At 37.7% G+C, this 23,029-nt stretch overlaps 1 protein-coding gene across 1 annotated transcript; it reads right to left on the bottom strand.

Annotated features, from left to right (window-relative positions):
- Positions 1-68: 68 nt before the first annotated feature.
- On the bottom strand, positions 69-20,668 carry sema3ga (sema domain, immunoglobulin domain (Ig), short basic domain, secreted, (semaphorin) 3Ga). Its single transcript, XM_060882503.1, has 19 exons — positions 20,180-20,668; positions 18,139-18,274; positions 14,732-14,860; positions 8,651-8,811; positions 8,366-8,428; positions 6,958-7,077; positions 6,754-6,847; positions 6,515-6,634; positions 5,930-6,075; positions 5,710-5,824; positions 5,090-5,159; positions 4,864-5,008; positions 4,526-4,748; positions 4,256-4,344; positions 4,128-4,169; positions 2,586-2,743; positions 2,415-2,482; positions 1,688-1,815; positions 69-1,463 (listed from the first exon to the last, which is right to left on the bottom strand). Exons 3-19 carry the CDS (start codon positions 14,835-14,837, stop codon positions 1,068-1,070), a joined length of 2,244 nt encoding a protein of 747 aa, XP_060738486.1. The 5' UTR covers positions 14,838-14,860; positions 18,139-18,274; positions 20,180-20,668; the 3' UTR covers positions 69-1,067.
- Between the last annotated feature and the right edge of the window lie 2,361 nt (positions 20,669-23,029).

Raw genomic sequence — 23,029 nt, 5'->3', positions numbered from 1 at the left:
TAAGAGAAAATTGTTTTTTTTTTTTAAAAAAACATTTTGTATCATACTGAAATATAAAACAAATACAATAAGCAGCAATGCTCTTTTATTTTCATTAGGTCAATATATTTAAATACAAAAAGAACATTCAAACAACACAACATCATACTAATCTTTCTAATACTAATAAAATCTTGTGCAGTTTTAGTTTCCTAAAATCCAGTGTTACTAATTTTGAAGGCGAGATCATTAGTCACTACACAATTCTGTGGTGATCAAACCTATATACAAAGAACCATGGTGTTATTATAATTACACTTAAATAAATATAACTATATTCCTTGTCTGTCATGCAAAATGCCCGCCACCTTTTTTTATAGTTTATAAATTCTCCACTAAGACAAAAAAATATACAACTTCAAAAATAAATACACATTATCAGCTATAGTGACACCCATGAAGACATTGTAGTGTTTCCTTAAACAAGAAATGGTGCAATTTTACAACCAGGAAGGATACATGTACAGCTTTATCTACTGATTTACTGTTATCTGTACTGTACCATGTGCTTTCAGTGCCCAGGCAGCACATGGGAAATTGCACTGGCCCACAGACTGAACACTTATACATATACGCACACAGGAAATTTGTGTTGTCTAGTCATGATCTGCAGTTTAATCATACTCTAAGGTGCTTAAACTTATGTTATTCTAGTAAATGACAGATATCCAGCAAAACAAGGAATTGAGAGCAACACAAGCTGGGTCATAAAACGTGCAAATATCACAATGATGATCAGAGCATTTTTTTAGGGTCAAAATATGGTCCAAAATCAATGGAACACCAGAAGACTTGAGCAAAGTTAATGAGATATGACCCATAATGGAATATAAGAAATGAAGGAGAAAGTATGCAAACCACAATATCAAGACAAACACAGCAAAAAATGAGAATGAGAGCTGTGCAGATGAGTCTCTTATGAAATAAGAAGTTTACACATGTGTCCCTTCACCTCACTCTCAGCAGAGTACATCAACAGGAAGACAGAATAGACCAATAGGTGAATGGAAGAAGTAGGCAGGTCAGTCTCAGCCTCCACTGGGTTCATGACCCTCTGTGTGTCTGCGGGTTGGACGTCTGCTTGGCTGCTCCCCTCGGTCAGTGAGCTGTTCCCAGTAGGATTGGCAATACTGGTGAATCACACGCATCTCAGGCTCTAAGGGTTGCACATTGCCAGCTGGGTGATGGGCTTGTGATTCAGGCTTGTGATGCCTCGGCATCATCTCCTCCTCTTTATCGTCATCGTCAGGTACAGTGAGGGCCACTGCGATGTTGCGGTCCAGAATGCGCAAGGAGACGCGTGCTAGAGTGTGCTTGAAGTTATTCTCAGTGGCCAGGCAGTGGTATAAACCAGCGTCTGAGTGGGTGAGGGATTTCAGCAGGACACCTTGAGGTGTGCTTAGTACTTCACCCTCTCTATTTAGCTACATAAAAATTACACAGTAAAAGATTATTACGAACCCATGGCCACTACACACTATAAATCACTTTCACTATACAAATGAATATATACTGTAACTACAACATTACTAACCAAAACAACAGGTATCATTCAAATATACCGCACTAGCTTTTACACAAACATGTAAAAGTATGATCGAGCCTATAGTTTTTGTTTTATGTGATGAAGACCTGCATGGGATCGTACCACTTTCCTTCTTCCGTCTTTTTGATAGAGCCATTTGACAGTAGCTTGAGGTGATCTTGGTACACACTCCAAAAACGTGCTGCTTCCCTCCACACCAAACTGCACTGTCTCCTTTAGTCTCTTCTCCACTGTGGAGGCAGAAAATCAAAAGTCATTTCGTGTGACATCTATTCTAGAATGTGTTATTTCAAAGCTTAGTCATGACAGAATGTATAAACTACAACCGGACATGCTCTGACAGGAAAATAATCCAGGATGTAGTGCTGTTTATGCCATTACAACCACAAATATATATTTAAAAAAACATAACACCCTGTATACAAAACTCTCTTCTACGTTGGAAAGCTTACAATTACAACATTACCTCTGACTGAAAATGCAAAATAAAATTGAAATCCCTGTGCAATGTTGTCACTATAGACATAATACTAAACTATATTACAATAATTATATTAATATAATCCTGTGGTTTGCCTTGCACTATTGTCAGAACTGCTGTCATGGAAAATGAATCAACACCTTAAGACGAATCTGAATAAAAAAATCAACAGCACTGCCATAAAATGGCTAACATGCTGTACACCATTACCAGTAAAGCGCATATAAGAAATAATGTTACAGAGTACCGGGTTTTAATGCAGTTAATAAGAATGCATGTACTGTAAATGAGATAAGGCTTAATATGGTCTTGGTTAACAAAAAGTTAACTTTGCTTGAAAGGTGGTACCTTTAGCGTTAAATCCTCTACACTGACGTAGAGGGTCACCATGTTTTACATCCTGCCTTCTGCTCCTCCTAAAAGAAAGAAAGTCCAAATCAAAATTCAAACCAGGTATACAAATGTAAAAATGGATTCATTCAACAGCTATAATGGAGAATTTGTGATTTTTTTGCTAACCTTTTAATAGCCTGTGTGAAGGGGGTACAGCTCTCTCCATCCCATGCACAGTAGGGATCACGGGCCAGGCAGCAGTCTGAGCAAGCCTTACCATAGACGCCACATCGATGCAATGATACCTGGGTAAGACCTGCATCTGACGATACGTACAGCTGTTGCTGTAGAGATGAAAAGAGAAATTCTGTGCATTTAGATTAACATTGGTTTATATTCTGTTGTACAACAATATAGTACAATGCTATTGAACTCCTGATTCAAATTGATCAGAAGGTTTTAATTAAGTAACATATCAAGTCGTGGCCTAATGGTTAGAGAGTCTGACTCGTAACCCTAAGATTGTGGGTTCGAGTCTCGGGCCGGCCACGACTGAGGTGCCTTTGAGCAAGGCACCGAACCCCCAACTGCTCCCCGGGCGCCGCAGCATAAATGGCTGCCCACTGCTCCGGGTGTGTGTTCACGGTGTGTGTGTGTTCACTGCTGTGTGTGTGCACTTTGGATGGGTTAAATGCAGAGAACGAATTCTGAGTATGGGTCACCATACTTAGCTGTATGTCACGTCACTGTCACTGTCACTATCAAAACACATCGGGTGTCCTGTTATAGTAAAATTATCCGGCTTCAGGTACGACTTTGAGAAATAATGGGAAATTGCCCAAATGTATGTAAATTAAAAGAGAAGTATATATTGAGGGGAATTTCCTGGGGCAGAGCAGTTCTATTTGGTTGCATGTGGATGCTCTTTTGGGTTTTTCATTGATTGCTTCTGATTGAGAGATTTTTCCTTGAGCTCAATGGAATTGTTGGCTGATTGACTGCAATAAAGAAGTTTGCTCATTCTCATCCAGGTCTGAGGAGTTTATTTCTTACCAATTATAGTGTTGCCAGTAAAGTCTACTTAGATTTTAGTTAATGCTCAGCTGAAAGTCTAAGGTTCACCCTGTGATATGTCCACTTGGAGACGGGCTCTGAGTTCCGACAGCGGTTTGACGTAGACTGAAGCATAGTGGATTATTTTCCTGTAACAGGGCATGCTAACATTTTTCTTACTCCTATACCACAGTGATTTGCCACTGATTGCAATTTTTTATTTATTAATGAATGACATTGGTGAGTGGTGAAATTATGCTTTTTCACCATTCACCAGACATGGTAGTTCCTATTATGATTGATACATGTACTTATATACAACTTCATTAATCATGCAAACATTTCTGTACAAATATATTTTTGGAAGCAGTGTCAGGTATCAGCACTTTGTAAGAGTCACATTTTTCTTTGTCTTCAGGACTAAGGAGTTTTTACTTTCAGGTTTCTCTAGAATACAACTACACATGGATAAATAAATGACATTTTCTTTAATTAATCAAAAGAATGACTGTGGTACACAAAACTTTGGGATGTAATTTTATAGGAAAATGACTAACTTTGGGACGGTAATCGCCTGTTTATTTATTTATAACAACATATCTTGTTGGGTTCCTTACTTACTCCAGTTTAAATAGTTTAAAATGATACGTCAAGGTTAATGTAGAAATGTTTTACCCTTTTAGCAGATATCCTCATTGTTTTAACAGGAACTGGTGTCTGTAGAGAAAGGAGAAGGTATTATAAATTATACATATTTATGTTGTGGTAGTTCTTAGCATCAAACTAGATGCAGACTTGATTACCCTGAAAACTTCCACTTCCTCTAATGTCAGCTCTTCCATGGTGGTTGGATCTTTGGGCAAAACTATAACCTTTTGTACTGTTCCACGATCTGAAAGGCAGGAAAAATGTACAAGTTTGTTTCACATTGTTAGGTGTACAGTTACATTTAAAACACCTGCTGGAAGATTGGTGTGAGAAGGTTAAGAAGGAATGAATGCATGAATGAATGAATGAATGAATGAATGAATGAATGAATGAATGAATGAATGAACTGTAGCCAGATTATTTACCTGTGCCTAGAAAAAACACCTCATATCTCCCATCCACAGCATCCACCTGGTCCACAGCGATGGTGGTGAACCTGTAGTCTACGCCTGAGCGTACCACCAGGGGACGCTTGTGTATTGGATACACAGAGTGATACATGAGTGGGTGCGAGCGAATGAAGTTCACAGCATCGTCTGAGAACACCTTGGTAGACTGCAAACTCGGAGTAAACGCGCCTCCAGGACACTAGAGGGTAACACAGAGCTATGTTACTAGATGAATAGTAACGCAGACAGTAATCTTGCTGAGAAGTGCATTAGGTGCAGAAAGAATAAACATTTAATAGGTGTTTTAAGCTCACAGTTCCAGGTCGAGGGTAGGGGATCTTTCCTGTGTACATCGTCCATTGGTAGTTGTGCCCATGTTTGTGGGCAAAAGGCCCATTGAATACATTACGTATATCAGCCATAGAGTAAACACACACGGCTGATCCCTTAAAAACAGACCTGAGGCAGATAGAAACTAAACTGAGCACATTTGACAATGTTATTTTTAAATGTATAAAAAAAAAACGTATTGATCCTTACCCTGCAGTGGAGAAAACGGCATACACCATAGGGTTACGCTCATCCTGGGTCGGCTGAATAAAAACATCTCCTGAAAGGAAGAAGCATTATTTAATAAATTAGCAGTTCAGCATCGAAACTGAAACCAGTGTCTAAAAATCCAGCTTAAATCAGTATAAGATTTAGGAAGTCATTCAGCCTGGTCTGGCTAGGGTTAGGCTGGTCTAGCTGATTCTAATCTGTTCAACCCAGCCTGCCAGCAAGAAATACTCTGACCAGTTAGAAATAAACTGACCATCATCTTTAAATCCTTACCAGGTAGGACCACTCTTACTAGTTTGTACCAGCTGGACCAGTTAGAACCAGCCTGCAAGAGCCACAAACCGCTCTAAATATGCTAGATCCAGCCTGACCAGCAAGAAATATCTTGGCCAGATAACCAGTCTATATGCGTCCAAAACTGCTCTAAAACTATAAAAACTATGCCAGCTAGAACCAGTCCGACCACTTAGAAAATCCACTGAACTAACAAACCTGACCATCTTAACCAGCTACGGCCCGTGACAAGATAAAACCATCTTACTGGCCCAGGATTTTTTTTTTCAGCATTGACATTATATACAAGAAATTAATTTACTTACTCAGCTCATCGAAGAAGGTCTCCACACCATCATCACCCATCACAGAACACACCAACCTGGCTTTCAGAAACGTTGTCCATTTGTTAACTAGAATTTTCTGTCCTCCCTCATCATTCTGGTAACACAAACACATTCTGCCATAAATATAAAGCTGTATTTTGAGAAGAATCAGCTTCATCCTAACTAATTATCTGCCAGTTTTTTTTTTGAAGGACCGCACCAGGCACACTCGTCCCACTCTGGCCAGCACGCTGGGACTCGCCGTCCCTCCAGAGTCCAGACTCTTCTCCCGGAAGAAAAAGTAGAGCTTGTCATCATTCTTCTCAGAGCTGTCAGGAATCTGCTTTATTTGAATGAACACTGGTTCTAAAATACAGGTAGAGAGAAAGAAAGAAAGAAAGAAAGAAAGAAAGAAAGAAAGAAAAGCTATTTAATTCTTATAATAATATTTTTTCAACTGAATAAGTGCATGAGCAGGATTAACTGAGACCAATTGTGGACACATCTGATGGAGCTGAGGTGGAGGAACTGGCATAATTCACAGACCAAGTATGCCTATCAGTATGTCCATCATGAGGGTTATTATTGCACCCGAGTGTTTCCAGGGGCTTAGTGGTAGGGATTATTCTACACCCAATTTGGCTTAAAATCTAAATACAGATTATAGATATTTTGAGCACTATACAGATACAGATACAGCGCGTACCTTTGTTACAACTCTAGAGTGTTTCCAGGGACCAGTTGAGTGAAGTAGCCTATTTATTATGAATTGGAGATAAAGAGATTAACTTTACCAAATCCTTACCATTAATCCACCTGGAGTCATACTGCTCTGTTCTAATAGCTGGCCTGCTCCCCATCGTCATAAAGATAGCTGGGTCAGTGGCCATGAAGTCCACATGTACACCAGCATACAGGCTGCCATCTGAAATGAGCAGGATATCAGGAAAAGAGAAAAAGATATTGGACATTAGAATGTACTTTGTGTATAGTACAGAGTATCAGAAGACAAACTGCTGCTGTATTTTGCTAGAATAGACTCACTGATAAAAGCTGACACATCTTCCTGGTTTGGGTCGTAGGAGCATTTACCCTTTCCTGAATCCATATATCCAGGGACCAATCTAAAGAGATAGTCCTACGCAAAGTGAGAGAAAAGGAGGGAGCATTGGAGGGGGTTTTAAATAATTGAGCTATTGACTATGCTTGTCTGTGTATATGTATGTGAGTGCGTGTATAAGTGTGTACCTCAGCTCTCCAGCCTCTGTTGATGAAGGTACATATGGGTCTGTAAGCTCCAGTGCCACATGTGTACAGATGAGTCCTGTTCCATGGTTCGATCATACGCACAAAATTGGCACACTCTCCCTGGGAAACAAATACATACCATCATACATGCTTCCACACTAGATATATTTAACTTTTATGAATATTCTACAAGAAAATGCAAAAGTTTGTATACCCTTAATACAAAATGAACAAATTTCATTCACAGGAACACAATATCTTCGGGTAGATGTATGTACATTGTGAACAGAATGTGCTCACACAACGCTGAAATTAATGTTCAGTTTACTAAGGCTTTAACTCATTTGTATTTTATTTGTTGTTTGTGTTTTAAAAGCTGCTATAAAGAGGAGGAATTTTTAATTCCTGATTAGTTCTTACTAAATGTAGGCTTTTGTTTTAGAACAATTTTATTTTCAGAAGTAATTGGCATGGAAACCCTTAAACCAGCTAATATGCCATTTTATTTCCAATAGTTTTTAATGAACAGACTGCTGTGTGCACAATAAGCCTATTTGTATAAGTGTGCAATCAAACCTCACTTGATTTTTATAATAGATAGGTAATAACATTTGCATAAGTCTGACGCGCTCAGGAGGAAGGATTTATGTGATGTATTTGCTATGATCAGGTTGTTCTAAACGTGTGACAAAGCAGTTTCAACACATAAAGGACATTTCTCCAAGGTCCTCTAAACCAGCCTTGAATTATTACTGAATTTATCCTAAATTAAAATGTTCTAAGAAAATGAATAAAAATATATGTGCACCTGGCAATAAAGCCTGTAAAGCTCATAGCAACATACTGTACATGGATCTAATTTTCAAAATGGAAACAGACAAAACCAAATGTAAAACCAGACAGCACATTTCCAATTTTCCAAGGATTTGTACAGTGATTAATTTCCTCACACTAGTTTTTCTGCCAACATCCTGCCTTTTGCATGAACCTCCTTTAAACACATATGTACTGTATGAGGAAGAGAAGCGCACTTTACTGCATGTCAGCATGTTGCTGCATGTTACTACATCAGTTTCCTATAAAACATCTGGCCTGGTGTATTGAAAGAGTTTCTGAGATTACATTTGGTAAAAAAATAAATAAAATAAAAATAAATAAATAATGATTCAGAAGTTAGAATAAATTATTTTTTTATCATGTGTTTTGTGATTTTTATCATTTAGGAATTCTTTTTTCTTTGTTCATGAGAAATCATGCAGATGTAAATCTTTGCACTTTACAATGTAACCAAGGCTCAAATAAAGTTTGTTAGCTAAGAAAATACATAAAAACATAAACAAACAAACAATCAAACAAATTCGAAACATCGTAATGTACTTGGTAGAAATCTTAAAAGAGGCAGACTCACATGCTTTCCTTTCCCTGTCATCTGACACTCCCCCTTTCTCTGTGTCGGAGCAGGCCAGTGGATCTGTGAAAGAAGAAAAGGAAAAACTTCTTATCCTTCGATACACAGGTTTAATGTAGGTTTTTTTCTCCTACTCTTATCATAAAGATGATTCTAGATCAGCAAATTTGCATCCTTTGACAACCATGTAGCATGGATGAGATGAATATAATACCTAAGGCATCTCTCTAAATGTTATCACAGATCATTAAAATGTGCATGAGTACATCTGTCAGCTCTTCTTACAATGAGAGGCTCCTTGTTGACATTCTGCATGTCCAGTGAGACGAGGTACTCGCGACTGCCCAGGTAAAGACGGCCCTGATCCTGGTCCATGTGGAGGATCCGGTAATCGCTAGTGTTGAAGGATAAACTAAACGGTCTTGCTGTCCGAGTGTCCATTAGTTCTGGCAAGCAATAGAGACGGAGACATGAGAAATTTTATTAATGATGACTGCATTAATGTGGCTTTCTGAATGAAACATGAGTAAAATTGTAATTATAATTTTAAAGCAATTTCTCTTCTGAAAGCTGCAAATACAGGCTTACAAGTTAACAAACTGTATCCAGTAACATGTACATTTCTAAATTAAATGACTGAACTAGATTATTGTTTCATATTGTTTTCTCCCTTCAACAGGTCATGTCTCAGTCTGTCTTTCATTTTCTCTTGGCAGTCTATATATCCACTCTGCATTACAATATTGTGTAGTAAATACAGCTTTGTGAGCTTCTTGTCCCTGGGATCTCAAAGTTTCAGCAGGAAACCTGCTATTTCTAAGCCACTACCTCTGGGAACTCTTGCAGAGAGGCAAATCAATTTTTGAGAGCATCAAGCAGAACGAGGGAGCAAAGTTCACTTAACTCAGCAATAGATTGTCTGGCTGCTATCTCAGTCAGGGGAAAAAACTGTGAAAAATACACAGGATGCTCCGTTCAGAGATGCTCATTGAGAGATTCTTCATTATTCTTGACATTCAGACAATCATTAAGGTTATCAAAAGGTCTTAACAACAAAATGCCAAGAGTTCATCATGTGAACACTTAACACTTTGGCTAACAGCAACTCAACACACAATGTATCTTATGAACTGTTAAAAATTAAGTAGTTCCTGTTGCTTTTGTTCCTTCTTATAAATCTCATCCTGAAATATTGATGATAAAACAAATCTGAAAATGTTTATATTCCCATTAAAGTATTTTAAGTGGTAGGATTTACATAAGCATATATCTGGCTAAGTGTAGCCTTTCTCTGGCTCAGATGACTACGGCTCTTATCTTACATATGTTTATATGCTTAAGGGCTTCAGTCACACCCCATAAACATGAACCAGAAACACTGCACAGAACCTGACATCATTGTTCCTTGATGTCTCTTCCTGAACACAGTGTTCATTGTGTAAGAGAAACGATTTTAAAAGTGGGTTCAAGTTGAGCTTTAGTTGTCTCAATGGACCTCATTAGCTGTTATGAGTTGTATTTTAAGTGCTGACAATACGAAGGGTTGCTGTAAATAAAACTGCATTCTGGGTGAGTTGTCCTTTTAATATGCCTCATTACAGATGCTACTTAGTGGATGGAAGTGAGAAACTGAAACTTAAACATCTACGTGTCAATGTTATTGAAATTATTTATTGCAATAACACATGAAACCCTATACAAAACAAATGCTTTTACACCAAGACTATGTACAGATTTCTGGAAAATAGGTAAGATATATTTCACATATGTCCCATATATTAATGTCACTCAGTTCTCTCTCTCTCTCTCTCTCTCTCTCTCTCTCATATATATATATATATATATATATATATACCCACTTGTTTATAAACGCAGTCTAAAATAGCCAAGCCTGCTCTAAATCCATGTTCTGTTGGCTTCCTCTTCCTTTTGAGGTCATCACTAACTAATCCATAAGGATGTTTGTTTAACAGAGAAGTCAGGAAATGCGTGTATGTCTTGTCACCCTACATGTGCTAAAAAGAGTCTGCATGATATGGACATGCCACCAGAATAAGCAGCCTGGATCTCTGGGCAGGCAGAACTGGGTGTGTAAGAGAGCGGAGGCTCCTGAACAATCTGCTTCCATTCTCCTTCCCTAACTATAAACACAGGACACACAAATGTTGCCAGATCACAAGTAGATAAAAGTGGACACTGCTCAGAGTTCAGCAGAAAATCATAACCATATATGGATCTGCTAAACAAAGAGGAAGAATGGTGACGGAGGGATGGAACCTGTTAGACAGAGGAGGAGAAAATATTACTGCTTAGAACAAACTGAGTCTATTTTTATTTACTTTCAAGTTCAACCCGTGCTAGCACTAGACGTGTGCCGGCCACAGAATCACATTATTTGAGTAACCATCTATAACTGATAATGATAATAATAATCATCTGACAATAACCTGATGATAATAATAATAATCTTATAATAGCCATCTATTATTATTATTATTATTATTATTATTATTATTATTATTATTGTTGTTGTTGTTGTTGTTGATATTATTATTATTATTATTATTATTATTTTACTTTTATTTATTTGTAATGGGGGGAAAAAATTAACCAAAAGTCAACTAATTTCTATTTGGGGAATTGTTTATTTATATGTATGATATTAACTACTGTATGGCTTGTAAGCAGCATCCTGTATTTGAACTTGTTTAGGTATGTTCTTTTCTCTCTGTTTATTATAAACTTCCACTGTTGCACATTCAATTTTTGCAAACAGCCTTCCTCCTCTTCAGGCGCCTTCAAGACAAAGGTCATCCCTCTGTTGAACAATGAACAATCCATCTCTGAGAACACAGAACACTCAAGAGCCAAGCAGAGAATTGGTCTTTTCCGGCCCACTGTTCTTGCTCTAAGGGAGGAGAGTACATCGGGTGGGGAGGTTAGGAGGTGAGGTGTGGGCAATCGATCCTAGAGAGATTGTTCTCATGGCTGGGGAATACAGCAGCCTGGGCAAAAACAATGTGAATAGATGAGATGAGATAGAAGCCAAAGGCCACAGATGAGTTTCAGCTGAATTACACGCACTGCCGATGAAGAATAGAGGTATCAGGCAGTCAATACTGAGTCAATTCCACTGAGCACAAGAAGATCAAATTTTCATGCAAGTTTCATGAAGGTGTGGTCTACAAAAGGCACAAACAATGTGATTTGAAGAAATGTTACGTATCTTTCTCAATAACTGCGCAAACGTTCACATCAGTTTCCTGTGAATCCCATGGTCGGCATTGTGGTTTGTCAAGAACTCAAAACATGAGAATTGGGTCAAAGGCACTAATGCTTCCGTGCTGTGTTGCAGCTTATTTCTCACAATTCAGTGAAATTACCTACATGCTTTTGCTGCTGAAAACACTTTACTAAACTGCACTGTTAGTTTATTTGGAAGAAGGAAACCTGATTCATCTTCTTTTTTTTTTATCTTTCTCATATATTTCACCAGTTCAGAAATGTTGACTGACTAAGTTGGCCAAAACAGGGTACATGGTAAGAATGAGATGATTGTGAATTTAACTCCAGATGATGATATTTAGTTTATCCCCAACAACAGCAATACAAAACACTGAGCATCCACAAAGCTTTTCTTAAATAGCATCATATCAAATACCAACATTATACAATGGCTTAGAAGGCCAAATTACACTAGAAATAAGTTCTATAATGAGTGCACAGGGAATATGGTTTATGTGAGCCACACAGCAGTGGTTTATTGTCTAAACAGTTACTGGAAACTTTGTCAACATGAGGCATATATGAGCAGAAAATATGCACAGAAAATTTCACAAGTCTGGTAAAATCCAGAATCCAACTGAATAATGAAACACTAATATAACTGAATAACACTGCTAACTAAATAATGATCAGGCCAAGTTAACCATTTTTTTAAGGTATAAACTTGCTTTGCTTCTATACACAATTTGCCAGTGAATCATTGATCACCAGCTCTTGTTTTGTCAGATGCCCTTACTGATGTCACCCTCCCCAATTTATCCAGGTTTGGGACTGGCACTGGGATCTTAGCAGATGGCAGCTGGGGTTTGTTCCCTGGATTAAATTTGCTAACAACAAAACAAGTAGAGGTGTGTTTATTAAAGAGACCAGGTCCATAGACTTTACAATCCCCAACAACACTGCTATGCCTCATCATATTGTACCTACACCACATGCTACCAGGTCAAATATGTCATCATGTAATGGTCTTTTTTCACAAATGGGGTAGAGTAGGCAGGGCACATTATGCGGAGCAGTAGATGGATTAAAGCCAGCAAGTGGTCACTGAGGGATTTTTGTGTTGGTCTTGGAAAAGCCACTGGATGTTACTATGTCTAAATTCTGGCAAACAGAAAAAAAATATGAAAAATTGGGTTTTGGCCAAAATTCAATATTTCTGCCTGTAACACTCATGTTAGAGTCATGAACTGGAGATGTGTATATGTGCACCCAGCAAAGTACTCAAGTAGAGCTGATTAACATATGGGAATTAATTATGGGAATAATACTACAGTGCATCTTCCTTTTTGTAGCTTATTCAATCACGTGTATTTATTCAAAGCATTTATCTAATGGGAGTTTATAAGACTAGTGACAGGGCTATTATATGTATATATATGTATATATATATATATATATATATATATATATATATATATATATATATATATATATATATATATATCTGTCAATTTTTTAAACATCTGATTATATATCATATGTTTGTATGCTTGTGTGTGTGTGTATGTATGTATATATATATATATATATATTACCAAAATGTCATGCAAATCTTGCCTAATCTTACTGCAAAAGTCATGCTGGTTTAGTAACAAATTCAACAAACACAGCGGTAAAAACAATCAATATGCTTAAGTATGATTTCTTCACCTACAGAATATCAGGTTTAAGATGTTTAAGATAATCAGAATCAAAACCTCTATGAATGGCATACAAATTTGTCCCCTTTTCACTTTCGGGGATAACCAGATTTTAAAATGCTGTAACTTTGTGTGGGATTTAGATATATGCAAAAGGGAAACATATTTAATTTGCAGGACGTCTGTAGTCTTCTGGAAAAACAGACCATCATGTGGTTTCACCAGGGTCTTCACAGTGAAGGGTTTTCCCAGGTTTTAGCGGAAAAGGTTTGTAATGAACTTGATTGAAATGGTTTCTGAATTAGCTGATAATTGACAGGTATGTTATTTTGTTAAGCCTACAGTACCTTCTAATCCATACAACAGTCTTTAATCATACAAAGCGGGCAGAGCTGTTTTAACATCTCTGATATAATTATGAAGCTTTGATGCAGTAGCAATGTATTCGTTTCCCTTGCCACAGTTATGTGTTGCAGTCTGAAATATCAGAACAGGAGTAAGTGAGATTCCTCTTTCATGATTCATTCACATAATTTTTATTTACACAGTAGTGTACCTTTAAAAGCACTCATCTGTCTGTTTTTTTATATTGTGCTAATCAGAAGTCTTTGTGCATTTTGTGTGTGTGTGTGTGTGTGTGTGTGTGTGTGTGTGTGTGTGTGCGCGTGTGTGGTGTGTGTGTGTACGTGTGTGTGTGTGCGCGTGTGTGTGGTGTGTGTGTGTACGTGTGTGTGTGTTTCTGATTGTTCCTGCCAACAGGTTATAGTACTATAATCTGTAATGATTTGGGATCAAAGCATCATTCACACTGAATCAATTAAAGCCTATTATCTGGGAAGTTGTTTTAAGAAACCCTGAAATTCTTTCACAGGAATTTAGAACTATAGTAGTTCCTTTAGTGGATCTACTGCAGGAAGTAAATAATAACCATAAAAAGATCCAAGGTCTTCCAAGGCATAGTGATGCAAATAAAAAAACAAACTAAAAATCTGTAAGACATACTCTCAAATCATAGGCGAAAAAATAAATAGACAAATAAACAGTATGTCAGTTTCCACATTTCATATCTCATCTCATATTGCATATTGCTATTATTAAAATTTCCTGAGAACTTTAACAGTGAACATGGACGAAGTGTGTTACGCAGTGAGTATCCGTTACAAGTCTGGGTGACAACATCCACCTTTTGTTCTCTTCTAGCAACAGTCGAGCAAATTACAGGAACTACACAATATTATATATACGTGTGTGTGTGTGTGTGTGTGTGTGTGTGTGTGTGTGTGTGTGTGTGTGTGTATGTGTGCGTTCATGCCTGCAGGCAGATGAATGAATGGCTCTGAGTGAAAGAGCCAGAGCCAGACAACACTAGTTGTTTTACAATAGTATAGGTGTGTGTGTGTGTGTCTGTTTATTAAAGGTTTATAAACGTGTATGTGTCTACCTTTAAAAGCTAAAGCCACTCTGGGAGCCGAACGCAGGATGCAGGATACACCGCAAAGACACAGTACCAGCAGCAACAGGATGACTCTGGTTCCCATAATGTCCATGTGACTCAAAGTCCTATAGAGACCTAAACAAAAGAGAGTGGCTAAATATATCATTAGGGCACAAAACAGAACACACTGCATGCCACAGTGAGGACATACAAAGGATATGAGGGGTCAGAAATGAGTGAAAATATAAAGAAATGAACTTCGAAAGAAAAAACAACACTGAGAGTGAGCTTGAACATTTTACACATCACTAACACATCACTATTGCTGTAATAATAATGCAAGATTAACACAATCATCCTGCAAACCCAAAGGCATCATCTGATTCACATCAGCACTGTGTTCACATGAGCACAGTGTTCTGCCTGCAGGTGAATAAAAGAGATCTGCGTGTAATAGAGGCACGTCAAACAGCACACACCTGTGAAACAGAGCTTTGAACAACACGTGCCTCCAAAATGCCAACTTGTTAAGCTGTTGTAAAGCCCTGTCACATTGAGCCACGTTATATCCTCCAGCAGGAGATCCCTCCAGGCCCGGTTTACATCGGTTTCCACTAACTGATCCAAGCCACCAGCATATGACATCAGGGCTTTGGGCACAGAGGTGAAATGACTGGGGCAGCCATGCAGGGTTTGCATTTCTTGCCACCATTCTATCTATTATAAAAACGAATGACGGATTATTAAGTGGCAGCAGTAAGCGACAGCTGACTTGGAAGCGTGCTTGAACTTGTTACATTCTCAGAACGAACACAAGTGCTTTCGACTTTGCCATTGCTTCCATAACAAACGTTAACCTAACCCTTCAAACTGTGCTACAGCATTACAGAGCTGCAGATAAATGTTTACTGTTATTTAGTGCATATGTGTGTAGCTCTTATTGGGTAAAATCTGATTGTAAAAAATAAATTGATGACAATGATCATAAGCATGCAGAACACTTTAGATTAAAAATACATGCACATCGAGTCCGTTTCAGAAATACTGACAACCTTCTATTACACCTTAAATCATTATGCAAACATGACACATCATCTTTTTGAAAAAGAAAACAAAACTAAGGCACTATAATACATGCATATTGACTATAAAGTAATGAATAATAGAACAGAATGTAAAAAAGCCTATAAAATATTTGAAACCTTATATACCTTATGAATTGTGTGTAAATAATAACCAAGACATGAATTTACATTACATAAATATTGTTATGGTATAACTATGGTATAAATTGTTATTATATTTCATTTAAAATATTTCCTGTTTGACCATCTCCATTTCAGTTATTGAACAAAAAACCTGTTTGTATTGTTGTTATTTTGGCTTTACAGCAGATATAGCTCATAAATATAAGAAAATCTCCCGTTTATGTATAAACAATAAATTTCAAATATGTGTGTTGATTCACTGACACCCACACAGTTAGGTTTTATAGAAGCAACAAAACACACTTACTCTGGAAAGGCTACAACTTGTTAATGAATGCAGGGCTATACAACACCACAGCGCTCACATCAGTGGCCTAAAATAAGCTTTGCCACCCAAACTGCCTCCAAACGTTGACCTCTGATCACATCTGAGAAAGATCTGTAACTCTTATGTAATCCATGCAGAATTATTAAGTCATATCTACCTCATGAGGAATTAAACCTTTATTGTATGATAGTGTTGTAGGTATTTACTAGAGATTAAATCAAGTTTCATGCGTCTGTGCAAATTAGATACTCAGCAAATATGGAAAGCTTTGTCCTGTACCTTATTAGATAATTCTTCCCATTTCTGTGTTCATGCTGTTCTATTCCATACATGTCTAAAATCCTTGTGATTCAGTCCCATCACAAGCACTCCAAAGAAAAATCACTCTATGCATATTTTACTTTATTAAATAATGCAACGTTCAACTATTTTTGTAGTCCTGTTACGTGTGTGTGAAGTTTTGAAACACGTTGAAAAAAGTCTAGTGAGTAGGACAGCTTCGTGTATAACGACTCAGGCAGCATATTAGAACTGGCTCATGATTGAAAGTCACTTCAATTTATTAAGTAGTAGACATTTCAAAGTGCACACCACTGACCGATAAAACTTACCTCAGAGAAACGTGACCATGTTCTCTGTTGCTCCTTTCTGCTCACATCACAGAAATGGATTCAACACTGAATCAATGAGATGAATTATAGGCAACGTTGTATTTTAAGGTACAACATAAGGTTGTACTGTACAGTTTCATTTTTTCAGATATACATTTTGATTTGACAAAATGATTTGGATGCATGTTTGGAGTCACTGTCATGTTAAAAACATATATAACTTCTTAACTCCCTGACAGAGGCAACCAGCTTTTGGATTCAAATATCCTGGTACTTTATAATATCCTGGACCTCTAGAGGTGACACAGCCCAAAACATCAACCTCTATCATCAAATATTGGAGAAGATATGGGAGATTTTCATGGTAATCAGTCCTCTTTAATTTTGTTCTTCTCTGAATACAACATACTGATCCAACTGTAACTGACACTGCATTTTAAAGGTTTGCTCTCAGAGAAGGACAGTATTGTATAAACCTTTCTATTAATAGCATCGGCTAGGTATTTTTACATCTAATACCCAGCTTATGCATGTCAACACCCATTTGTCAATATTTGTGATGTCAAAGGGAATTTAAATTAGTAGTCTTTTTATGGTGTAAATAGTATTACTGAAGCAAGTAGTTCTAATGAAAGTGTAAAATGAGAATGATTGTTTGAAATATTTATACTTGCTTATGACTGTGCCCATTTGCTTGAAGGGTGCCAATAAAAGTTGGCAATGCATAATCCTATCACAATAGATGAATTGCTAAAGAATCTCCAACTAATAAATATAGTTTGGAGATCTCTCTGGAAATCTAAACTACTGCTTGTAAATCTTTCTATGCACCAGCCTGGAGTTCACACTCAGCGCATCTAGAGGCTTGTCTCGGAATGCATTACATGCCCAAACTGCAGTAAAGAGACAAGCGAAGAAAGAGAGGACATGAGTGAATGAGTATTGGTGTGAAAGAGCAGAGGAGTTAAGAGAGAAAGGATTAAAAGCGTGAGGCACTGATCTGATGATAATGTCTCTGCATCATCCTCAGAGATGGATATGGCTGTACTGCAGGAGAGATTGAAATCACAGAAGGTTCCTGGGGAGAGCTTGAAACAAATGCATGAAGACTGAATTCTGGTGGGAAATTACACTGGAACAAAAAAAAAAAAATCAGACTGTGTTTCAGGTCAATGACTCATTCTCTGAGGGGGTTAGAATTGCAGCAAGCCTCTCTTGCTGCCTATTTCTGCCTTTTCAGTTGTCTTTTTCATCTCCTCATCTCACCTTTTCTCTTTTCTTGAGTGCTTCACTGGCTGAAGATCAGACTCAGTCTGCTTGATCAGATCTGGCTTCTCACTTGATGTTTGTCAGCACAGGCCGAGCATTCAGGTGTTTTCACATGTTGGTTCTGGCACTGCTTCTGTGGGAAGGTGCGGCAGACACACATTCATACTGTAGGTACAAAAGAGACATACACTGCAGCCCAGCTATACAATCACAAGAGCATATAGACACACACACACACACACACACACACACACACATTTTATATATACTCTTATTCTTATTCATACATACATACATACATACATACATACATACATACATACATACATACATACATACATACATACATAAAGGAACCAGCCCCCATATAATCAAAATGGTCAGAAATTCCCTTCTGGCCCACATGCTCACACACACAAACACACACACACACACACACACATGCACACACACACACACACACACATGCACACACACAGACGCAGGTGTAAATTCACTGACATATGCCTATAGAAACACAAGCCTCAGGCTGGAAAAATAAGGTCAGTGTGGATCATGTTTCCACCTGCTGAGGTGAAAATCTAAATCCTCATGTAATTACCCAAGATTTCTCTTTCTCTCTCTCTCTCTCTCTCTCTCTCTCTCTCTCTCTCTCTCTCACGCTCTCCTCTCTCTCCCTTTGAGAAAGTTTAGAGCAAACTGTCACTTAATAAAATAGAGATTTCAGTGTAGCATTTATATAAAAAGACATCACACCCTGTGGGAATTTGTCTTTTAATTATGCGAGTGCTAGACATAACACGCAGCAAAGACATCATACGAAGCAAAGTTCAGCTTGTATAGTGTCTCATTATTGAACAAATCTACATGTATATTATGTACTAGATGCATGTTGCCCTGTTTAGCAAAAGTGAATGGTTCGCTATATGAAAGCTAATCGATCATTCCAAAGCACAAAATTATTTTTGTACACAATAAAATTGTGTACTTTTTTCACAAAATAAATTCTGCTCTGTGTGCCACCATACAGTCACAGTAATGCACACAGATTGTTGTAGAAATTTACTCTAGACAATACAGAAATTTGTATGATTGCAAAATTTGTTGGATTCATTTCTTCCCATTGCCGTTTAACAGATCCCATGTTTGTATTCACAAAACATTTACACACAAAAACCGACACATTACAGTACAGATATTGATTTGTCTGATGGTAACAAACTCCTCTGTGTGCTCTAACACCATTCAATATGCAACCAGACCAATCTGAAGTTAAAAAGTTGTTAAGCGGCCCATTTGCTGCTTCAACAGTTAAGTGGGAATTGGCAGGTATGGACTGTTATAATTTCATGTCTGCATACATTATAGATGATAGCACTCTACTGGAATGGACCGCGTATGAATTATGAATACTAAAAGCTGAAATCTATGACGTCCATTCTGCATCCCGCTTTGCGTTTATACATTTATTCCAAAGCCTTTTCCAACTTAAACATGGGACTGAATCATTAAAAAGCAGGTTACTGTGCAGCTTTAATATGAACCTAGTTTCAGAGAAAGACAAAAAAGTACTTCTAAAACTTCTAAATGTGAAATCATTTGTAAAACTATTTACTGTTAACCAGTTGTATGTTCCTTAGAGGTCTAATAACTAATCAGGTTTATTAGGGTTTTAAATAAATATAGAGTTTCCATCATATTATATTGACTTTGGCAACAAAGGCAAAAAGAAGAAGATGAAGAACAACAACAACAAGCATTTTTCCAGAAAAGATTTTAATTTATTCATACGTTTACTTTATTATTTAACTTATCAGCCAATTCCCACTGGTGTAATTTTGTGTTAGAAGATGGAAACATTTCTATGGTGCAGTGGCTCTTCAGGTCCTCATTACCAAATCATCTAACTAAACTGAGACCATTTATTATTATTTTTTTCCAAGAAACCACCGAAATGACCAGAAAGACCTGAATGACCAGAATGACCTGAAATATCTTCCAACCCCCAAAGTTAAGAAAATAAATGAATCTTACCTACTTTGTTGTATGCTTTTGCCTCCAAGCTTTCTGTCAGGTCTGGGGGTAAAAAACAGAGGCGCAGGTGAGATTTTATCACCACATTCCTCTTAGTCTTGATGTGATATTCCTCAGTCTTAGACAGAGAGAGAGAGAGAGAGAGAGAGAGAAAGAAAAAAGAAAGAAAGAAAAAGCACTTTAATCCGCCCAACAGTAGTTCACCTATAAACACCTTCAGTGTTTTTGACTTCTTTTCATGTGAATCCTTTGCTCTTGGCGATCGATACGTTGCGTCTCCTGTAAGAGGAGATAACGCGAAGTTACTGCTTCATTCTCTTATCTCCCAAACCGTGAACACGAGAATACTAAAAAAAAAAAAAATGTTTTCGTGACAGCCTGACGGAAGATAAACGCTCCGGGTCCGAAAAAGGAAAAACAGTGTCCCGTTGTCACGTAAGCTGTACTCTAACCTCCTGGGTTCTTTAAGCCTGGCAGGTGTTGACTGCTGGATCCCTGGAACGTCTCCCTCCCTCCCTCCTTGTCTGCCTGTCACACTCCCACTCCCAACAATACACACTTTTAACTCATTACACACCGAGGAGTAACTGACACATTTCCTAAACTCAACAAGAATACCCTGAACAGTACACAATCATAACTGAGAAAAAAAAAGAATCAAGAATAAATATTCAGTGGAATACATTTTCATCACATCACATAAACATTTAGAGATGAATATGTAGGTGTTTTGTAAATGCAAACATCTAAGATGCACACACTGCTGCCCACATGGAACACATCCAGATGTTTGTGTTTAAAAAACACCTACATATTCACTGATCAGCCAGAACCTTAAAATCACCTGCCTAATATTGTGTATGTAACCCTGTTGCCAGTTCACCGGCTGCCCTTCTTCTGGCCACTTTTAAAATGTACTAACCACTCCACAAATTGACCCTTGTCAAAGTACAGATCTTTAAACTTGCCCATTTTTCTTGCTTCTGATTCAACACTCTTAAGAACTGACTATTCACTTGCTGCCTAATACGCTTTGACAGGTGCTACTGCAAAGAGATAATCACTCTCTCACTCATTTTCTACCGCTTATCCGAACTACCTCGGGTCACGGGGAGCCTGTGCCTATCTCAGGCGTTATCGGGCATCAAGGCAGGATACACCCTGGACGGAGTGCCAACCCATCGCAGGGCACACACACACTCTCTCATTCACTGACACAATCACACACTACGGACAATTTTCCAGAGATGCCAATCAACCTACCATGCATGTCTTTGGACCGGGGGAGGAAACCGGAGTACCCGGAGGAAACCCCTGAGGCACGGGGAGAAAATGCAAACTCCACACACACAAGGCGGAGGTGGGAATCGAACCCCCAACCCTGGAGGTGTGAGGCGAACGTGCTAACCAGTAAGCCACCGTGCCCCCAAGAGATAATCAATATTATTCAATTTACCTGTCAGTGGTGTTAATGTTATGGCTGATCAGTGTACACAGACACATTACACTACAAATATTGATTGGTTTGATGGTAACAAACCCATCTGTGTGCTTTAACATCATGCAAAATGCAAGCTGTCCAGACTAAATTTAAAAACTTGTTATGTGGCTCATTTGCTATCTCAGTGGTTAAGTGGAAATTGGCAGTTTTGGATTGATATATGAACATATACAGAGAAAAGCAGAAACAAACTTTTCTAAATTTTTTTGAAAAACCACAAAACTAAATCAATAAATCTGGTTTATAATTGTGCTGTTGTGCAATTGAGAGCTACAGTTGTTATACTGTGACATACATTTACAGTTTTACCCATAATCTACCAAATGTGTGTCATTTTAATATTTTAATGTGTTTTAATTTACTGTAACGTAATAGTTAATTTGATCTTTAACACACATTAAAATTAAAATGACGTCTTATATACAGTACGGTCGAGCTTGGAAAAAAGCTTGTGTTTGACTGACAAATGTCTAACACCTGTCACATTTCAAACAAGAGGCCCCTGTAGAGGAAACAGCTAGAAAAGGGCACCAAAGGGCAATAAAGCGTTAGAAAATTCCCCAGATTATTCACTTGGCATTTGTGCGGCTAACGACAACAGAGACAAAAAAATCACTGGGGAAAGGGGTGCTTTTGAAAAGACATTTCTCCTGCATGGAAAATCGTCTTCAGGGAAGTCATGTAGGCCTCAAAGAGTGCTTTACTCTGTGTGTATGTATGTGTGTATGTGTGTTTGTGTGTGTGTATGTGTGTGTGTGTGTGTGTATGTGTGTGTGTGTGTGTGTGTGTGTTCACTTTGAGAATGCCTGAGACACATCCACTGTGCCTAATTCAAAAGAACATAACAAAAACCCTGGCATTTTTAAGCTACATTTATACAGTACTACATGCCAAAATACACTAAAAATACACACTACTATTTAGTCATGGTATATTATGTAGTTCAGCAGCTCTTGAATTTGGTTGTAGCTTATCCTTGTCAGTTCATATGAATATAATCATAGGTAGTGTACAGCTCTTACAAAGCTTACTATTTAAGATAGTAGTGTGTAATTATGGCTATAGCCCTATTGTGACTTATATGAAGACCACAGAATAGTTCAGGTGTTAATTCACCACTTGGGAATTATGTCTATTTGATTTTTATATCCTTTTTTTTTTCATTTTTATAAACAGTGTATTTGACTTGCTCATTTGATAACAGACTTTGTCGTTTGTTCAGCAGAATATTTTGTTTGGCTTTCCTTTTTTCATTTTGTCCTTAAAGCTGACCTTCAATTACTGTTTGAACAGAGAAGTCTTCTTTTCCATCGCCTGCTTTGAGGTGTGCCTCTTAACTGTCTACTTTCTTTC

The sequence above is a fragment of the Tachysurus vachellii genome, chromosome 11, assembly GCF_030014155.1.
Source record: "Tachysurus vachellii isolate PV-2020 chromosome 11, HZAU_Pvac_v1, whole genome shotgun sequence".
Classification (NCBI taxonomy): domain Eukaryota; kingdom Metazoa; phylum Chordata; class Actinopteri; order Siluriformes; family Bagridae; genus Tachysurus; species Tachysurus vachellii.
Note: the sequence above shows the minus strand (reverse complement) of the source record. Positions and strands in the feature narration are given on the sequence as shown.